Below are 18,923 nucleotides of genomic sequence, written 5' to 3'. Positions count from 1 at the left end.
ACACGAACATTATTGTTCACGTACTTGCTTAGGTACTACATGTGTTAATGGAGGATTCCAGTAGGGGGCACACCACAGACATCACACTAATGAGTGCAGAGCACTCTGCTTTGTAATCTTTGACTCAGACCGATCTTTCTGCCACTTCTGGATTTGAGCTCAGTAAACATAAACAAAGATGGCGACACTACACTAGATCAACATTTGTCTGCTCTCAAGATAAATACAGAAAAAGCATTTTAAACCCTTTTCCGTTGTGCATGGACGTAACGGTCTCGGACTTGTTACCATTTAGCTTATCTTCAAAACCCTCCTCTATTTCTGTCACTGATGAAGTGGCCACTGACCCTTTTATGTGGGAATTGCATTTTGTGTATGTGTCGTGTTAACTTCTAAAAACACGCACAACCTACACACCGAACAGACACAGGATACGCAAAGCAGCCATCTTGCTAACGGTAACGGAAAGTATATTCCGACCCTAGAACAAAACAGAATCATAAAGCTGTAGCAACTAAACTCTACGTTACACTCTACGTCTCATAACTGCGCAGGTGGAGGTTTGTGTGCCATAAACACAAAAGTTGCAGATTGATGTCAGCTCAGGACATTTTTTGTGTCACCCCACATTTGCCTTTTTTGTTTCCCTCTGTCAGCTCTCCAATATGTCAAAACATATTTCTGTGTCTGCAGCTCTGCACAGTCGTCTCTGCGGAGTTTAGCTCTGCCTAGCTCAGCCTGGCTTCGCTGTAATTCTTCCCCCAGGGTTTTCTCCCTGACTGGAGCTGATGAGGAAAGTGCTGGAGTAAGAAGTTTACCTCTAACCTCAGCTCGGTCAGGACTTCAGTGCGCAGAGAGAGACAGACAGACTGTCCACTGCAACAAGGATAGTGACATAAGAACGACAGGGAAAGAGGGAGAAAAAGTTTTCCCATGCAGTCTCCTCCTGACCTCTAATCATTGTTTTTTTCCTACTTTTCCACCTGCAGTCTGATACCCTGCTTATACTACCCCCTTTCTCGCCCTTTTATTTGTCTCACTCACACAGCTCATCTCTGCACTGTTGCATCATCTGTCCTCAAAGCTGTGGAGGCGAGGAGGAGAGGAGAGAAAGAAAGGAGCTGAGAGTTAAGGAGGTGACAAGGCGTCTAAAAATCACTCCGCCAATGTACAACCCTACATCTGTAACACATTACTGTAGATATTATCTTTTTTTTTACTTTATATTAAGGTTAAAACTGTGTCTTTGGCTTATAACACCTCTTATATACACTATTGTTAATGTTCAATGTGCATTATCAAGTTAGTAGTAGTGGGCGGCTGTGGCTGAGGGGTAGAGCGGTCGTCCTCCAACCAGAAGGTCAGCAGTTCGATCCCCAGTCTTCCCCATCTGCATGCCGAAGTGTCCTTGGGCAAGATGCTGAACCCTGAATTGCCCCTCATAGAACAACAAAGTGCTGCTAATAGATGCACTGTATGAATGAATGTGTGTGTGAATGGGTGAATGTAAAACTGTACTGTAAAGAGCTTTGAGTGGTCATCAAGACTAGAAAAGCGCTATATAAATACAAAACCATCAAGTAGTTTCATATGCAACACATAAATGGATTTTGGAGAAAGGAAAGAGAGGACAAAAGGAGACAGGACAGGGACTGAGAAGAAAGTGGAGACAGAAACAGGAGACATTAACCATGAGCTGAGAACCTGGGTGAATTATTGATCTGGCTGGGAAAGGGGAGATGGATTGATAGTGTCATGTTTATAGACAAGAAAGGGAGGGGGTGTCAGAGAGCCAAGAAATGGGATGAATGGAGAGTAGGTGGGCAGATAAAGTGTAGCTGCAGGGAGATTCCCTTTAGGTGCATGGTTGTCTTGGGTTTCACAACAACGTGCTGCGAGATGCTGAGACCCAGGCAACGCTGCAAACAAAAGGCAGAGATCACTGACAGCAAGAGCGCTGCTGTGACCTCTGTCCGGCCTTGCAAATGCCTGAAATCCCCCATCTTGTCCTCACACTAGACACTATATATTTTAATCCTGACTGCGACAGTAAATCCAAAGGTGTGAAAACGTCAGCACGTGGGGCTCGTTTGTCAGAGGTTCAGATCCGTCGAGGTGGCAGCTGTGCTCCTACGCTATGATGCCTCGCTACTTGCTACTGTAGTTGTGGTTGAGGGAAACTCCTGCACACAGACCCCCTGGATAAACTACAAAACAGTGGAGTGTGATAACTGGTAAAAACATTATGTAAGTAGTAGTAGTTCGGCTACAGTGGGATGGACATTATATCCACAAGAAGGGAAATCTCTGTCTGTCTCTTTGTCTGTGGCTCGCATATCTCAAGAATTGTTCATCTTATCGGCTTCACACTTGACATGTGTATCGTTATTGGGCCCAAGTTAGTGCAGTGTTGAATTTGTTGCATACTTGGAAACATGATAGATTCAATATATTGATGAAATTTAAATAAACAGGCAGTTAGTGCTCAGCAGTAGCATCTAGGACTCGTCAACCTAAGTGACTTTCACGGCAATGCCTATAACGATTCTCCAGTTCGGGTTCTGTGCACTGACTCAAGCTTCACTGAACAGCTCTTTGTCTTTACTTGGCTCAATTGTTGTAGGTCACTTTGACAGTTTCAGAAAGAAAACTGCAACCAGCATCACCACAGGACAAACAAACAGCCCATTCCAAACAGGCAGGTTTAGAACAGCCACTGCACTGGTAACAGTACAATGGTTAAGTAAAATGTGTGCCATTTATAAATAACTCTTTAAAAAGTGTAACTTATTATTTGTTTGTTTCCTCATATGTAGACTCTGTAATTCAATCACTGCTTAAGTTTGTTATAGTAAAATATTTAAATATTACTTAAAGCTGTCGCCTTTTTCTATTAGGTAACCAAATGAACTAACACAATGGCACAATTGCAATGTTTGCACAGTTGAACCAACTCTATGACTCACATTTAGTTAGACTCTTTTTGTGAAACTTTGAATTAGTTGAAACACCTCATGGCAGGCACAGTTTATCAAAATGCCATATGTTTTATATGGAAATGTACCAGGAGATCAACACATCACTGTGGGGCCAATACCTCAGTTTTGAAAAAGCTGCAGTAGTTAATATGCCCCATGTGACCGGAGGTTTTTACCTGCTAATAGAAGCATAAAGGTAACGTGGGTGTACTTGTCACATTGTGTGCACAGCAGTGTACAGGTATAAGACCAGGTGTTAGGTCGGCTGTCGTATTACAATAACCAAATCCTAGACTCAAAGAGTATAAATTCTTTTCATTTGGGTCAATGGCTGAAAAAAAGTTTCCAGATCTATGAAGACTCATCCAGAACAATACAAGAGACAAAGGGCGGGAGCAAAGAGCACTCATATTACTCCAACACTGTGCAAACAACAGAGGACGGGTGGGGAAACTCCACACTCTTCGTCACGCTATATTTGTCTTTTTCTCTTTCCCATAAACTCTCTAGATTTTTGTATTTATTTATATCTCCCTCTCTGTCGAGCGATACCACTCACATCCCCCCATCTCTTCTAATTCTTCTTCTTCTCTGTCTCTCTTTAGATTTCTTTCCGTGTTTACTTAGGTCAGTTTCTGTCTGACGTCAGTAGAGCGAGTGAGTCGGTGGGAATGCTGCTCCCCCTCTTTTCAAATAGGAAAATTACAAGAATAACAAGTGCACGTCTAGGACAGCACAGCATGCATGACTTGTAATGACCCCTGCAAGGTTGAAGTTAAAAAATATAACGAGACTCCCATGTAGGACTGCGTGCGATATATAAACTGTGGCTGCATTTATTTAAGAGTGTGCTGTTTCAGTTTGAGAGCAGGAATTATTAAAGTCACGCTCCTGATATGATGCTCTTATAATGGTGGTTTACCTTATTTTATTGTAGTTATTTCAGTGTGAGCGCAGGGTTTTGAGTGAGAGCATGACAAAATCTGACTTTGAAATCAATAAGTCCTGCTCTCAAACTTTGGGCACGGCTTCTTGTTCAGTGCTGAACTGATTCGGCATATTAAGGATGAACGTGACAACAACCAGAACACATTTCCTTCTCTCCTTCTATTTGACTTTCTTTACTCACTTTTTTCGTATTCCTGCCAACTACTCTCTCTCACCTTCTTTTTGTGGTGTGGCCATCTCCTCATCCCCTCCCTCTTTCTCAGCCGCGCAGCGGTATCCCTTCTTCTTCAGGATGTTGCAGATGAGGATACCCAGCAAGCCCATCACACAGAAGATGGGCACCAAGGCAAAAACAGCGTATTCGGCCGACTTCTCCTCAGCACTCCGCACCACTGTGCCATTGATTTTTCCTCCTGCACCAGCAGATGAAGCTTTTCCCACTGTGCGAACTGTTCTGACATGTAATGCTGCAGAAAGAAAGAAGATATAAGAGTTGTAGGTAGTTAAAAGACTGTATAATGGATTTGCAGCATGTGAATATAAAACAATTTTCTTGAAAGACAGACACGTGCTGCAGGAGCATGCTTACCTTTCACACAGGGACTCTGGGTGGAAACTTCCCCGGAGGCAGAGGAATAAAACCTGCAAGCGGAAAAAAGAAAGAGGAACAAGGAGGATAATTAGAAAGATGGACAAAGGAGAGTGGAAAAAAGTGAGGGGTTGTTAGGCAATGTAAGAATGAATCAGCCTGTGGCTTGATGTGTTCAGTGTTGCCTGCACTTCGTGAGGAATCATGCACTATGTGTGTGTGTGTGGGTGGTTTCCTGTTTTCCAGACTCAGAGAAAATGCAATGACTTAATTTAGAACAAATGAAAGTTTTACGAGGTGCTTGTCGCAGCAAATCCCTTTGAAAGTCAGGCGTACAGCTGGTGTGAACAGTGGGTGAATTAGGAAGCAGACAGGTAGGCCACCACAGAGACCGACTGGCAGTCCTCACCCAGGCAGACAGTCTCCACAGACAGCATCTGAGGTCGCGGTGCCAGGGGTTGCGACCTTCCGATTGACGACCTCGCAGTAGGCATGAGGACGGCAAAGCTCAGAGTCGAATGCGTCCGAAAAGGTTCCTGTCGGGCACAATCGGCATTTCACTTCCTCTGCTGGACTTTGGATCTGCCCACAAGCCTGAAAAGACAGAACGAAACATCTCAACTCAAGCTAAGAGGCTGAATACAACCTGAAACCTGCAATGAAGGTGTTATACTATAAAATTAAATAATAAAAACATTTTATCAATTATTTTCTATTGTAGTTCATAGGCTCACCTTGCATGGCTCCTCGCCTGCAGGGCATTGCAGACATACACACCCTTCTCCACACCGACACTGCACTGCTGCAGTCCAACCACAGCCAAACACCTGCAAGACACACACACACACACACACACACACACAAACACACACACACACAACACACAGATGCACAGACACTTTGTAAATCATGATGTTCATGTCACATGGTCGATATGAAACCAAATTGAATGTAAGGTGCAAGGATAGAGAGTAACACACATGCAGCCTTAAAAGATAGCTTTCACACACACACACACACACACACACACACCAGAAAGCACAAACACATACTGTACAAATTTACCGTGAGAAGGACGAGAGCTGAGCAGTAAAGGTGGTTCCTCATCTTCTTCAATGTATTCTTCTATGTACATATGATCTGGAACAGACAGGAGACAGAGATAGATCAGATTGAATCATGTTTAAAACATTGTCAGGTCCACATGTACTAAATAGTATATGGGTGTGCAATATACATTCATAATATAATGATAAAGAGTAAAAACTGTGACCTCAACCATTTACATGCCAGAAAAGTTTTGCGACCCCTCTTCATCAGTCCCTCTCTCTCTCTCTCTCTCTCTCTTACACACACACACACACACACACACACGCACGCACGCACCGGCAAAACACACCTGAGTCATTTTTGGGACAGAGCACAGTGGCTCTAGTGACAGGGAGGTAAGGAGCACCTGTAAAATGCCGTAAATAACATTTACTATGAATCAGGGGCTTTTTATAGACAGGAGTGAATGAACCTGGGCTGCTCTGTAGCTATTTCTGTCCTGTAACTACTCACATACACATTTAAGGCCATTATTCATGCTGCCACATATTCATTTACCAACACGTGCTGACTTTCTCAACCCAGGCCTGGGAGTATTTCCTGGTGTGAGTTAAAAAAATAGGTTCTTCTCATGGACAAAACTAAAGATGGTGGCACTGCCTTCTTTACAACAAGGATGTTGGAAATTAAATGAAAGCTCTAAAGCTCCAGCAGGACAATCTCTGAGTCGTCATTGATGGGTCATCTGTTAAGATCTGTGTTACCTGTTACTACAGTGTAACAACAGAACAATGCTGTCATTTCTAAAGTTAGATACTTGTAGTCAGAAAGTTGGAAAATATTTTAAAACCCTAAATCCCTGCAGTACATGCACGCACACGCACATATTATCACGCTTCTATTTAACTTAACGGACTGAGATGAAATCAAACCTGAGGTCACTTGTCAATAAGAACAAATTTTCAGACTCCTCTAAAACCCATGACAACATTAATTAAGCTGTTGCGTGAAATGTGCACTGCACTGTGCTCCCAGTTGTGGCCACAATTACACGATTCACACAGGGGAACCTCAGCCTGTCAGAAAACAGCAACTTATTGTTTCACACAAAATTTAAATTGTTAATTTCATCACAACACATCCTGCACAACTTCAGTAAAGAGAATATGAATATCTGAGAATTACAAAGATTGATAGCGCGATTTGAAGGCTGCTTTTTCTTTGTTCTGTATACTTTTCTCCCAGAATGAAAAGATTTAACTGAAAGTCTGCGTGACATCAAGCAGGCTTATAAAACAGCCACTGACCAAATGAGAAACACATGAGACATTGGAGATCAAACAAAAAGAAGAGAAGCAAAGGAACTGGAAAGGATGGAAGACAGAAGGAAAAGGTTAAGAAACTGAGGGAATGTGCTGCTGTATTCAGAAAGAGCAAAGTTGAAAGTAAAGGAGAAGTTAAATAAAAAGCTAAAGAAAGAGACAGTATGGATGGAGGAAGACATTATGGAAAGGATAGTGAGAAAAAGAGAGAACAAAAGAGAGGAGACGGACAGAGGAGCATACTCACCCCAGACTTGCAGTTGAATTACACAGTTGCCGTGACAACTCAGTGAGGATGCTCTGCTACGAAAGTGTGGACCAAAACCTAAATATAATCTAACTTTCTGACAGCTGAATTAAAACTACAAAAAACTTGATCAAAGTTGTCACGTAACTTAAAAAATTAAGAAGTGAAATCTCAGATCCTAGGAGACGTAACCGAGTGAACGTTGAGATGATAGAAAAGTTACAAAAGTAAAACAAAGGAGTCAGACACACAAATCTGTGGAGCTGAATGGAGAAGTGAGTGTACCTGCATGTGTCTTATACTGTCACTCTGACCACAGACACACCCCTGATGTCCTTAGGACATGCCCATCACTGCGGAGTGTGTGTGAGTGTGTGTGTGTGTGTGTGTGTGTGTGTGTGTGTGTGTGTGTGAGGCTGCTTTAATGCTATAATCATGCACTTCACCTTTGACCACACGGCATATTGTTTTAAACATTAGCAAGCAAATCACACTTCTACCCTCAATCAAACGCACACACAAACACACACACACACACACACACAAACACACACACACACACACACATTCATTGGTAATGCCAACACCAACACTTGTGCCTTGTACAAGCAAAGAAAATGTAATGACTTTATGATTTCGGTCCGGCGAAGCTTTAATGCCAATGAGAGGCCTCTGAATTATAATTTCAGGGAGAAAGATAAAGATAAAGCAGGGTCAGAAAAACCACTGGCAGACAACACATGGGTGAAGGCAAAGGGCTGATCGAGCTATAGAGGAACAGAAAAGAGAGAGAAGGAGATGGAGAGATTTGGTGGAGGAGATGGAGTGAGATTTCTAAAGCTTGATAGCATGATATATATAGAAGCATTTGTTAAAAAGTCATACAGACCAGAGCAGGAGGCTAATTACAAGTCACACATGCCCACATACCTAAACACACAAATATGCACCAATATGCACACACACTGAAAGAAAGGATGGAAGAAACGATCAATAAAACGACAATGACAGAGAGAGCTCAACAAAAATGGGACATAAAATTAAATAGTGTCAAGTAACAAATTGGAGCAAGTCAGAGGGGGAGAGGAAGGTCAGCGTTTCCTCTCTTGACCTCCAGAAGTAGTCACTGCAATAACTGAACCTAACAGGATTTTAGGTGCAATGAATGTATATAATCAGAAATCTTCAGTAGAGAGCTGATATACTGTATATACTATATGATGGAGGGAGGAGGGTAGGTCACTTTATAGGAATGCCAGGTCAGTATTCTGTTTTCATATTTAACCTGGTTGAAAAGGTTTTGTACATTTAAGCATGGGGGAAAAGCTTCTTCTTCTAACACTTATTTTTCTCTTATGCACTTGCAAATTTTATTACTGGATTAGATTCTGCAACCTTAAACTGCAGTAGGTGCAAATATATTTGGTTATAAATGTATTCTGGAAAGGTAGAAAAGGGGAATTTGTCAGGTAAAGAAAGTAAAAGTGTGCAAACAGCAAAACATGCAGTTTAAAATACAAGATGCATGACAAAGATTGTACAACAAAGATGTTAAAAACATTAACCACTAGAAGTCAGACGTTTAGTTTGTCTGAGGTTTTCCACACAAACCCACCACAGAAGTGAGCGTGACACGTAAGACTTTCACTGGACCAACAATCACCGTGTCCATGTGTGGCCTTGTCTGTCTATCACCCATCCTCCTCTTCTTCATCAATATTCATCACTATTCATCAAAAAGTATCACTCAGACTCCAGCAATTCAAAACGATACTTTACGGAATAGGACCAACACCTCTCTCAGATCTGCCTATTAAAAACAAAGCAACAGCCAACAGCCAGTTATCTTAGCTATGGCTGTCCAAACGGAAAAGAAACTACTCACCAAAACACATACAGTAGATAAGTGGATTAGTATCCAGTAGCCTACTGTCTACTGAGAAAAGTAAATTAAAGTGGCTAAACATGGGAGCTAAGTAGAAATAGCTTAATGTTATTTCCATGACAGCTCCCAAAAAGTGAAGCCAAAGCCTCTCAATCGCCACCTGGTCGCTGGCTGAAATAGAGGTCATAAACCCCACCCACTTCATGTTAGTGGATGGAACATGGGGCAAACTAAAAAGTCAAAGTAGCCTGCCCAACGGATTTTTATCTGAGATGTTTTTTAAAAACATTTTAGGTAGTTCTTATCACACTGATGTATGTCAAACTAATTTCTGCAATAAGTTTGCTTTTAATTTTATATTTGATGCAATAAACACAGAGTGAAACTTCATGTTGCTACAGCTGTGACTGCCTCACAGTTGGTCAACAGGACCTCACTACCACAGCTCCATCCCCTGATCACTACTGCTCAGACCCTGGCTCCAAATGCACAAGATGGCAACACGACGCGTCGTCCATCTCTATAGAAAGTCTATGCCTTTGTCTCTCTCCCTTGAACTCTCTCTAGTCTTTCTATCCTCACTGTCCAGTCTGAGCTGTCAATCCTGTGATTGCATTTTATTGTCTGAACGTTTCCTTTTCATAACCATCTTTTTCACGCTGGCTGTGCTTTGGTTTGGAGGCTGCACTTGCATTGACGTGTGGAAAGACGATGAAAACAAGTCCAAAACATAAAGGGAGTTAAGCGTGACAGTTTTTCCTACACTGTGTAAAACAGTAATTAGTCCAAACCGTCACTGCTGTTGTTTGACACCTTTAAATAACAAGTCACGACAACGTCAGATGACCAGTCACATTTTCTGTGTTGTTCAGAGGACCTAAAAATAGCAGTAATGAAGAAGTAATGGCGAGGGCATGACAAAAACATGGATATTATTCTATTCTGCGGTGGTTTTTGGGGCGAGGCCGTGGAGCGGCAGCTGATGTGTTGGAGAGCTTATTCTGGCTCCTTGATGTCATGCAGCAGATGAGCTGAGAAATCCTGCTGGATGAAGCTTTGAAGGAAGGAAGGAACCACAGAAGAGGAAACACACGAATGAGTGGAACTCCTCTCCTTTCAGTTTGAGGTGACTGAGCAGCAGGGGAAGATCAAGGTAAGGTTAGGCCGCCACATTATTGGCTTCTGAATAATTAGACGTGTTTGTCAGATATCGTCACCTTCCTAAAATAATGGCCTTTTTGGTAGGAGATGCACTTGACAATGAGTTGCAATTTTATTTTTAGTGGCCCGCAGTGTGTTTTAATACATTTCAGTAATGCTTACATGTCTTCCATATTTAAAGTGGAAGACTTATAGCTCCACCCCTGAAAACAAATTCTGACAATGAGCCGTCAGCTGAGTCTGTGGCTGCTTGTGACTTGACACCATATGAACCCAATGAAGGCATTGGAACCAGTCTGAAGTGATTGAGGGATGGAGCAGCGGTATCGAGGCCCCAGCGATACACATTTGTTTTAGCATCAAATAACCAATTAAAACAAAACTTAACACAAAAGACTTTTGAACATCAGTGTGATCAGAACTACCTAAAATGACAGAAAACATCTAAAAAAACAAACATTTATTTGACATGTACTTTGACCTTTTAGTTTGGCTCATGTTCCATCCATCTCCAGCTCCTAATATTGGCCAATTCCAAGTTAACGGTGTGTCTTTCTTCATCTTTTAAATAAAGCCTTTTTCAAAATGTTGTGGAATTTTGTCACCATCCACTATTTGACAGTATATAAATTGATGAAACCTTATATATTATGATAATAATGGTTCCCAATTGGTGGGCTGCAGTCAAACGGTGGATCATTGTGAGTCAGCTCTGAGTGAGGACCAAATGTATGGTTTGGTTTAGCATTTTTTTTAGTTGGGGTCTAACATAACAAGACAGTCTAGCTAAAAACAACTTTTCCTCCCTCTATTCTTTCCAGTAAAGTAACTGTTGTATTACTACGTTCTTGTTATTATTGGCCCTTAAAGCAGACCATGCTGTAAAGTAAGTGTTTGGGTAGTCTTAATACGCCTGAATTAATTATAATCCATCCTTTTCACCCTGTCAGTCTCGTTATGGGTTTTTAAGTGCTGCGATTTCGTATGGCAGCTCTGTACTTAATCTTAATTTTCATCTTGTTTTAAAAAAACAAACACTGAATGGGTGTTAGGTCTGCCTGTGTGCTGACAGTGATTTAATGACTACAGAGAGACATTGATCCTGAGGTAAGACAAGTTGGAAACAACAGATTTACAGCTTCTCTTTTCAAAGGGTCTCGTGAAGAATAGGGAATTTCAGCTGGTCAACAGATTTATCATATGAATACAAACTGTATGAGGCAACACAACGATACACATCTAGAAGTCTCTGAGTTTTAACCTGATGGCAAACCAGGGTGTTTCTGTGCAGAGTTTGAATGTTCTCCCTGTGCCTTCATGGGTTTTCACTTCCTCCCAGAGTCCAAAGAGGTTAAGGTGTAAATGTGAGAGTGAATGGTTGTTTGTATATGTTGTCCCTGTGATACAGTGGCAACATGTCCAGGGTGTACCCCACCTCTCGACTAATGTCAGCTGCGGTTGGTTCCAGCTCCCCTCTGACCCTCAAAGGATTAGCATTATAGATAATGAATGGATGGATGAATACAAACTGTAGCGACTAGAATCAGTGAAATTCACCACATATGAGAAGTGGTTTAACTGAACTGGCTCTCAGACTTTTATCTATCAATGGTATAATTACTAAATTACTTGAGCTAGTGCGTGTGGTGGCAGCTGAACATGGACTATGATTACTACTAGATTGCTTGATATACAATATGCCTACTCACATATACTACTATTACTGGCAATACTCTACCAGCCAATGCTGCTCCCTTCATCTCTATCAAACATTTTCTATGTATAAATACTTTAAACATTGACACACCTCTCCATTATGTTAAAAACTGTTGATGTGCTCAGTTACACTCAGTTTTATTGATTCATTCATTGAGCTGTATTTCAATTAGGTTTGGCCAGGTCTGTAAACCAGGTCACATTCACTAAACTAGACAACATTGTGTTGCTGTGTCCTGAAATTATGTAACTATATGAATAATGATGACAGTCAACAGCATCATCACCCTTTTCTAATCTTTACTACTTAGTTTTAAATATCTTCAGATTTCTATCCTTTGCTCTGTATGTAGTGATGCATCATCAGGGGGAAAAAACATAATTTCTTGGGATTACAAATTGAGAAATCTGCCTTTGTCTTAGGCTCATAAAACCCTTTAAATGTCCATTAGATTAGCTCAGAGATCAGTGTCACCAAGCCTGAAACAGGGCTGTTTTTCTTCAAACTTGAAGAGTTCTAACGTCACAGACATTCTGAAGATACTAAACATGATCATGACTGAGCAGTGACACCATACTCTACAGATTTTGTCCATAATGCTGAAATTTAACCTTGATTTTGGGTCATAAATGGTACTCCATAATAAACTGTCAAAACTAAAAGAAGCTTAATGTTCCTTTAATGCTTAAAAAGAGGCGATTAGTATCCTGGGCCTTTTTAAAGTACTTCATGAGAAGTGGATTTCCGTCCATCACGAGAAACACCTGACAAAAAAAGGTTAAAGTCCTATATACTTCTATAGTCTATTAAGCCAACTAGGTCATGTAATGTGTCCGGCTTTGGGAAACACTCGACGTGATGCACATGAGAATTATCTTTACAGCAGGAGCAGTGAAATACAATAGAAAAGAACTGAGCCTGCAGAAAAAAGGTTTAAGGTAATTATACTCCATTATCCATCAGACATTTCGTGGACCGAGAGATAATGTGCACGTGTGTGACAACGACGCGATCGGGACAACCATACCCTCTGTTTGACTCAATGGAGGTGCCCATTATCGCCAAATGAAAGGCTGATTTACGCCGACTCTTTCTACGTTAGAGCTCAGACAATGTCTCATTATGGGGAGCGTGTCTGATAACCGTGCAGGTGTCGCCTCTTCACACATGTCTGCGGATGCGTTGTTCTTTCACTGCCTCTTTGTGTCTGTCATTCCCCCGCTCTGTCCTTGGGTTGACGTGATGCCAGTCGTCATGTTTTCCAGTGGAACTGCACACCAGCAGAAACCTAACAGGCCTCTCCTGTGTCTTCGCTGCAAGCTGTCTACGAGACGTCGATAGGTTGGAACAAGAGAGGTCGAGTTGACCAGAGAGAGTGGAGGTAGAGAGAGAGACAGAGAACGGACATGAGAGACGGACGCAGTATGTCGTTCAGCTTGTCTACAGCTCCGTGATACTGACAGAGTTAAACCTCTGCTGCAACCTGAGACCCAACAATGCCGCAGGGGGACTCTACACGATGCTAATTTCCCACAGCCGCACCATTCATTCATATGCATACAAAGAAACCCCAGCAGAAATGTATCTTTTCCTCTTGTTTGTTTAGTGGTTACATAAAGGTGTCGTCGATTTCAAAATTTGTCACAAACAAGCCCAAGTTGCTCCTATTCTTCTTTCTAAAAAGTGTCAAGGAGACAAGGACACATTGCCATTACTTCACCTAAGGCCACACAAAACAACCCTAAAAGAATAAAATGTCTGATTATGATTATGATTATGACTATGAATTTCACAGGAAGTACTTTCAGAGACTAGATATTTTCCAGAGTCTGTTATTTTCCCTTACATCATCATCATGAACACTGGATGTAAAGCAGCTCCTTTTGTTCCAACATCATAAGTTACCATTTATAACTCATACACACATACTAAGGCTATATTAAAGTCAACTGCACATGCACCCTGTAATCAAGCAATTATCACACACGCAAAAACATGTATGAACACTTTCAACATGTAATCTCTATTTGTCAAACAAATAAAGAGGATTTAGTTAATTACTGTTTTAGCCACTGGACAAATCTATGTCTCAGAGCTGTTGATGTGACGCTAAGTAACATTGTCTGCTGCTCTCAAGAAAACTGAACTGGTAAGAGACATTTTTCAGATTTCGTAGATTTAAAACTTTAAAAATTTGTGTCTTAAATGAAAAGTTTCTGGAAATTAAGCGTATCAGGTTTTTAGTGAAGAGTCAGATGAGAAACGTGATATGAATCTCCTGTCTGTACTGTGAGGGATCTATAGCTAGGAGCTGGCTAGCTTAGCTACATCACACACACATCAATTGTACATATCAATTAAAAAGTTAAACATGTTAACTTGTGATCTTTCGAGGTGCTGCAGGGTTGATTTGATAACTTTTGGTAAGATCCAGGCTAACTGTTACCCTCTTAGCTAAGACTTAGCTTAGCTAGGGTACGCTACGGTGGCCTAGATAGCCAATTTGATGACACATGTGCTGCAAAAAGTCACAACACGTAAATGTGCACGTTTCTGTATTTGTGTGTGTTTTGACTTTTTGCAGTGCATGAGTCGATGGGCGACACATCTTCACTTCTTCACTTCTTCCCTCTATCCAAAAATGAATCCATAATATTCTGTATACGAATGCTGCCATCTTGTGAATTTGGAGCCAGAGTCCGGTGATGGAGTCAGATTCATCTGTCAATCATGAAAACTTAAAATCAATGTGATAAGATCTAAATGACAGAAACTTTTGAAAAAATTATAATTTGAAGAATACTTTTTAGTATGGTCCATGTCCTATCCACTATCATGGAGGAGGCAGAGTTTATTACCTTTACTGCCGCCAGCCACCAGGGGGTAATCAAGACAATTTGGTTTCAATTTAGGGAGCAGTCATGTATCTTAAAAAGGTGCATTTGGTACATTGGTGCATTGTGCTAAGTACTAAAATAACCGTCCCCATCCTATGAAAAGCTTCAATACATAAAGTGTATTTACCAAAATGTCTATTTATTCTGTTAGTGAAGTCTACTGTAGGTCAGTGAGTTCAAAGACATACAGAACAAGCAGTGAGAGGTTTAACCAGACCTCTGGGAATGTCAAGTATCTTAAACAGCTCCTAGACCTGTACTACACTGTAATCTTATGTGAAAACACTTCCTCATAGTTTTTATGCATGTGAAGTGGAAAAAAAATCAGCAGATAAGAAAAAGAACTGTTTGCCTATCACACAAAAAACCTGACTCAGATCCACATATATTTATGGATCTCACTAGGCTGTGTTTTGACTTGTATTCAATATCTCTATTAAAGTGCTGCTACAGAGGAGAGGTTCAATTTCCTGCTTTGTTGGCTACATTGTCATTACTCAGCGGTTGTTTTGAAACAGGGCATGTGTGTAGCACTCCTCACATGAGGGATTGTGTGGATTCCCAGCAAACATGACACACACACACACACACACACACATATGCGCAGAGTCAGTCACTCGTGCCTCGTCACAAAGAGATCGACCCGGACACGCTGCTGTGTGATTTGCTCTGGCAGCTGAAAGCCAGCGATTGGTTACTGGCGAGTTCAGATAGCAGATTTTGGTCGCATTCAGATTTCCTCCCCCCACAGGCGGTCTGAGGGGTAGCGGACGTGGGCAGTCTCTTCCTCCTCTTCTCCTACAGCTTATTTTTAAGACAGTGTAATTAAACGTACAGTGCGGAGTGACAGGGCGGACGGAGGAGACAGAGGGGAAAGGTTGTGAACTCAGACCGAGATTACAGTCACCTGCTTTTGTCCTGACTGAACCAAATCTCGTAAAATCTGACTGAGCAACCATTCAAGGAAACTCTCTGCAGCATGACTTGCAGTTTGTTCATTTATAGTGAAATGATGAGCGTGCAGCAGAAAGAGGGAAACTACACAGGGGTCTCCTGGAAAATGGACGACTGTCTTTCGCATTAGAAATACATGTAACTCTAAGGAATGATGCCTACATGTACATAGTAACTTTATGTGGGTGTCAGCTGGCGAGCTCTCTCTGCCAACATCTTTTCAGGTTTTTGTGTCTCGGTCCCCCTGTAATTATCCCATCCTCCATCAGTCAGTGTGTGCGGAGCGCTGAGCCAGCTTGGACGGAGATCTGCGGTCAGTGCAGTGCTGTGGGAATTTCTTTGGCACCGAGTTTCCTGGCTGACACGGGGACGGAGGAGCGTTGGCGGCATTCCCAACAACTCTGGCTGAACCAGTGGACAGACAGATGACAGGATTGATGGGCTAATTAAAGCTTAGCTAAGTCTTTGACTTACACACACACACTCACACACATTCCAACAGAGCTGAAGTTGTGCATAAGTCTATGTCGGGTTAACCTCATAACCTTCTTATCAGCTCCATGCTACAACATACACGTTTCTGTCTTTCCATTTTTTATTACATTTCTCACACTTTGTCCTCATCTCTTTGTCTTTTGTTCTTCTTTTTCTCCTCTTTCATTCTACCACCATCCCTTCTTCCTAAACTCCAGTGTACAGTAAGTGCTGGGTGGGGTAGAGCATAAAATGGGGGTTAAATTTGGCTGTGGGCTGTACGCTCTTGTTGCACCAACTCCTGATTGAGGCGTGGACCATGTGTGTGTGTGTAATTACAGGTTTTGTTAGCCTTGCTAAAATCAGTTGAGCACATAATGTGATTGACAAAAAAACTTTACCAAAAAGTTGCACATCTCAAAATGATCACTATGATCGTAACGTCAGAAAATAATTATGTGTTGATATCAAAGGAAAACATTTTCTCATCTGTCAAACACATCAAAAAAACTCAAAACTATAGTCAAAGGTCATAATATAATTGATTAATTCTTAGGATTCGGGCTTCTAGTACATTATCGTCATTGCACAAAACTCTCGCAACCTGACTTAAAATCTGATTGTGACCATAATAATAATCATTTCTGTTGTTTACTGTTGTTTGTAGAAATAAACTATAATCTTGAGAGACTTCAACGATTTCATCATCAAGCCCCCTCTTTCAGCTTCAACTCTGCTTTTTGGATAAACAAAGAAAATATATATTTTCAGAGCCAATGAATAAAAAGAAATACCCCAAAACACCAAACTTAACAACAAATTCATGATCACATGTTTTGGCCAAAGCAAGAGAATCTCTGGGATAGATTTTTTTGTACATCTCCTACCCACACCAGTCACACTGTACAAATACACACACACACACACACACACACAACTCTCTCCCTACTGTATTTCCCACAAGAAGGGGTGAAAGTACTTGACAGGAAACAGGAAGTATGTCTTCTCTTAAAATAGACAATACCAGATATTTAAAATACTTTAAGAGCCGCATATTGAACTTTGTGTTCACTGGTGCTGCAACAAGACAATACTGATGTGTGAACTTTGTGACGTCTGTAAAATTACTACAGGTATCTATAGGAAATTATACTGGTGGAAGTGTGTGTGTGCTTCCATATAGCTGTGTGTGTGTGTGTGTGTGTGTGAGAGCAGTCGAAAGCCACTTATTGTCACAAGCGTGCAGGAATTTGGACAATGGAAGCCCCCTGCCAAAAATGACAGTCTCATCTTGGTGCTTGTAGAAGTGCTCGTGCTGTTACGCAGCAGAACATGATGCCAAAGCCTCAGTAGTGCGGTGCAGAATGTGAAGGTGGCGAAGCTCAATGTGAAACCAGCTGTTAATAAAGCAAACACACAGCATAACAGATAAGTGTGTGAGACCCTAATTCACAATAATAGACAAAGCTGTGATGTAACAGTACTGACTTTTTCTTTACTTTTCTTTTGCGTGTTAACCTCAATGCAACGTGGTTTATTAGTTTTGTTATGCATAGGTCAATAGTTAATATAAACTGTCTTGAACATAAACACTTTGCAACTGTGTTTTGAAAAGTGCTATATAGATAAAGTTTATTATATCATGAATCTGTTTTTAAAAGATAGATAGATAGATAGATAGATAGATAGATAGATAGATAGATAGATAGATAGATAGATAGATAGATAGATAGATAGATAGATAGATTATGAGCATAAAGCAGAGTCAGGATTTTTGAAAAGGATTTGAAAGTGAGGAGGAGGATCCCACTGACAGTGAGGTCATCACGTAGCCATGACACTGCGTCAAGACACTGGTTGCCATGGTTGTTCTAAAAGTTAATATAAATTCACCGGGTTACAGATTATGGCAGAATAACTAGATTAATGCAGTACATTACAAAAGCAGGAGCTGTGGCTGTTTTCATCACAATACGAACATGACACCCTGACGCTGAGTCTGAACTTCGAAAGCTTCAGCAGATGAATTAAATAAGGAGACAGAGAGTTTGCACAGAAAGAGACAAAGAACTGCATCTGTCTACCGTTTAAAGTCTTTGCTGTTTTGAGCCATAAGATGAAAACCCAGTGAAAGAGCCACGGGGAGCACAAGGGCTACAAAGGCTGCTCGGTCCAGAAGTACAGGTACTAAGTGCAGTCCCTTCCCTCGGAACGCAGAAGTCCGTTGAACACAATGACCATCGTGCGTAAAAGTGGTCATGACGCGCGGACTTTGTGGTGAGAAACAGCTCCACACGACTCGGCAGAGACTGACACAGTCCAACTAAACTACCGGCTTCAGCAGCCATTCATTCCCGATGTGAACTGTGAGGTAACCAGAGGGAGAAAGTTCAGACACTCACCGGTTTGGTGACTAAATATGGTGGAAATCAGTGTCCAGAGGCGAGCATCGTCTGATGAGGTCGGTTCAGTTGATGATTCAAATAAAAACAAGGTCAAAGGATGAGTGAAAATCACAGAGCTGATTCACGAGGTTCCCCTCTTCTCTTCTCCTCTCTTCTCTTCTCTTCTCCCTCCCTCTCTCCGGCTCCTCTGTGTGTCTGTTAGGGAAAAAAAGACAAACAGTGGAGAGGTTCGGTGAGCTCACAGTGCGTCACCGTTGCAAACTGAAACCCCCACGGTGTGTGTGTGTGTGTGTGTG

General features: G+C 41.5%; 1 protein-coding gene across 2 annotated transcripts in view; it reads right to left on the bottom strand.

The window, feature by feature from the left end:
• Positions 1-18,923, bottom strand: part of relt (RELT TNF receptor) — a 25,507-nt gene extending 6,584 nt beyond the window's left edge. Inside the window, exons 1-6 of one of the 2 annotated variants that reach the window (XM_035154500.2) lie at positions 18,625-18,923; positions 5,581-5,655; positions 5,250-5,342; positions 4,925-5,109; positions 4,516-4,568; positions 4,142-4,393 (exon numbers count right to left, since the gene is read on the bottom strand). In XM_035154500.2, coding sequence (XP_035010391.1) covers positions 4,142-4,393; positions 4,516-4,568; positions 4,925-5,109; positions 5,250-5,342; positions 5,581-5,622 — 625 coding nt within the window. In that variant the 5' untranslated portion in view covers positions 5,623-5,655; positions 18,625-18,923. Of the gene's footprint in view, positions 1-4,141; positions 4,394-4,515; positions 4,569-4,924; positions 5,110-5,249; positions 5,343-5,580; positions 5,656-7,134; positions 7,374-18,624 lie in introns of those variants that run through there. The other variant, XM_035154501.2, reaches the window with a different exon arrangement.

The sequence above is a fragment of the Hippoglossus stenolepis genome, chromosome 4 (genome assembly GCF_022539355.2).
Source record: "Hippoglossus stenolepis isolate QCI-W04-F060 chromosome 4, HSTE1.2, whole genome shotgun sequence".
In the NCBI taxonomy this organism is placed as follows: domain Eukaryota; kingdom Metazoa; phylum Chordata; class Actinopteri; order Pleuronectiformes; family Pleuronectidae; genus Hippoglossus; species Hippoglossus stenolepis.
The sequence above is the reverse complement of the archived record's forward strand: the minus strand, read 5'-3'. Positions and strand labels throughout refer to the sequence as shown.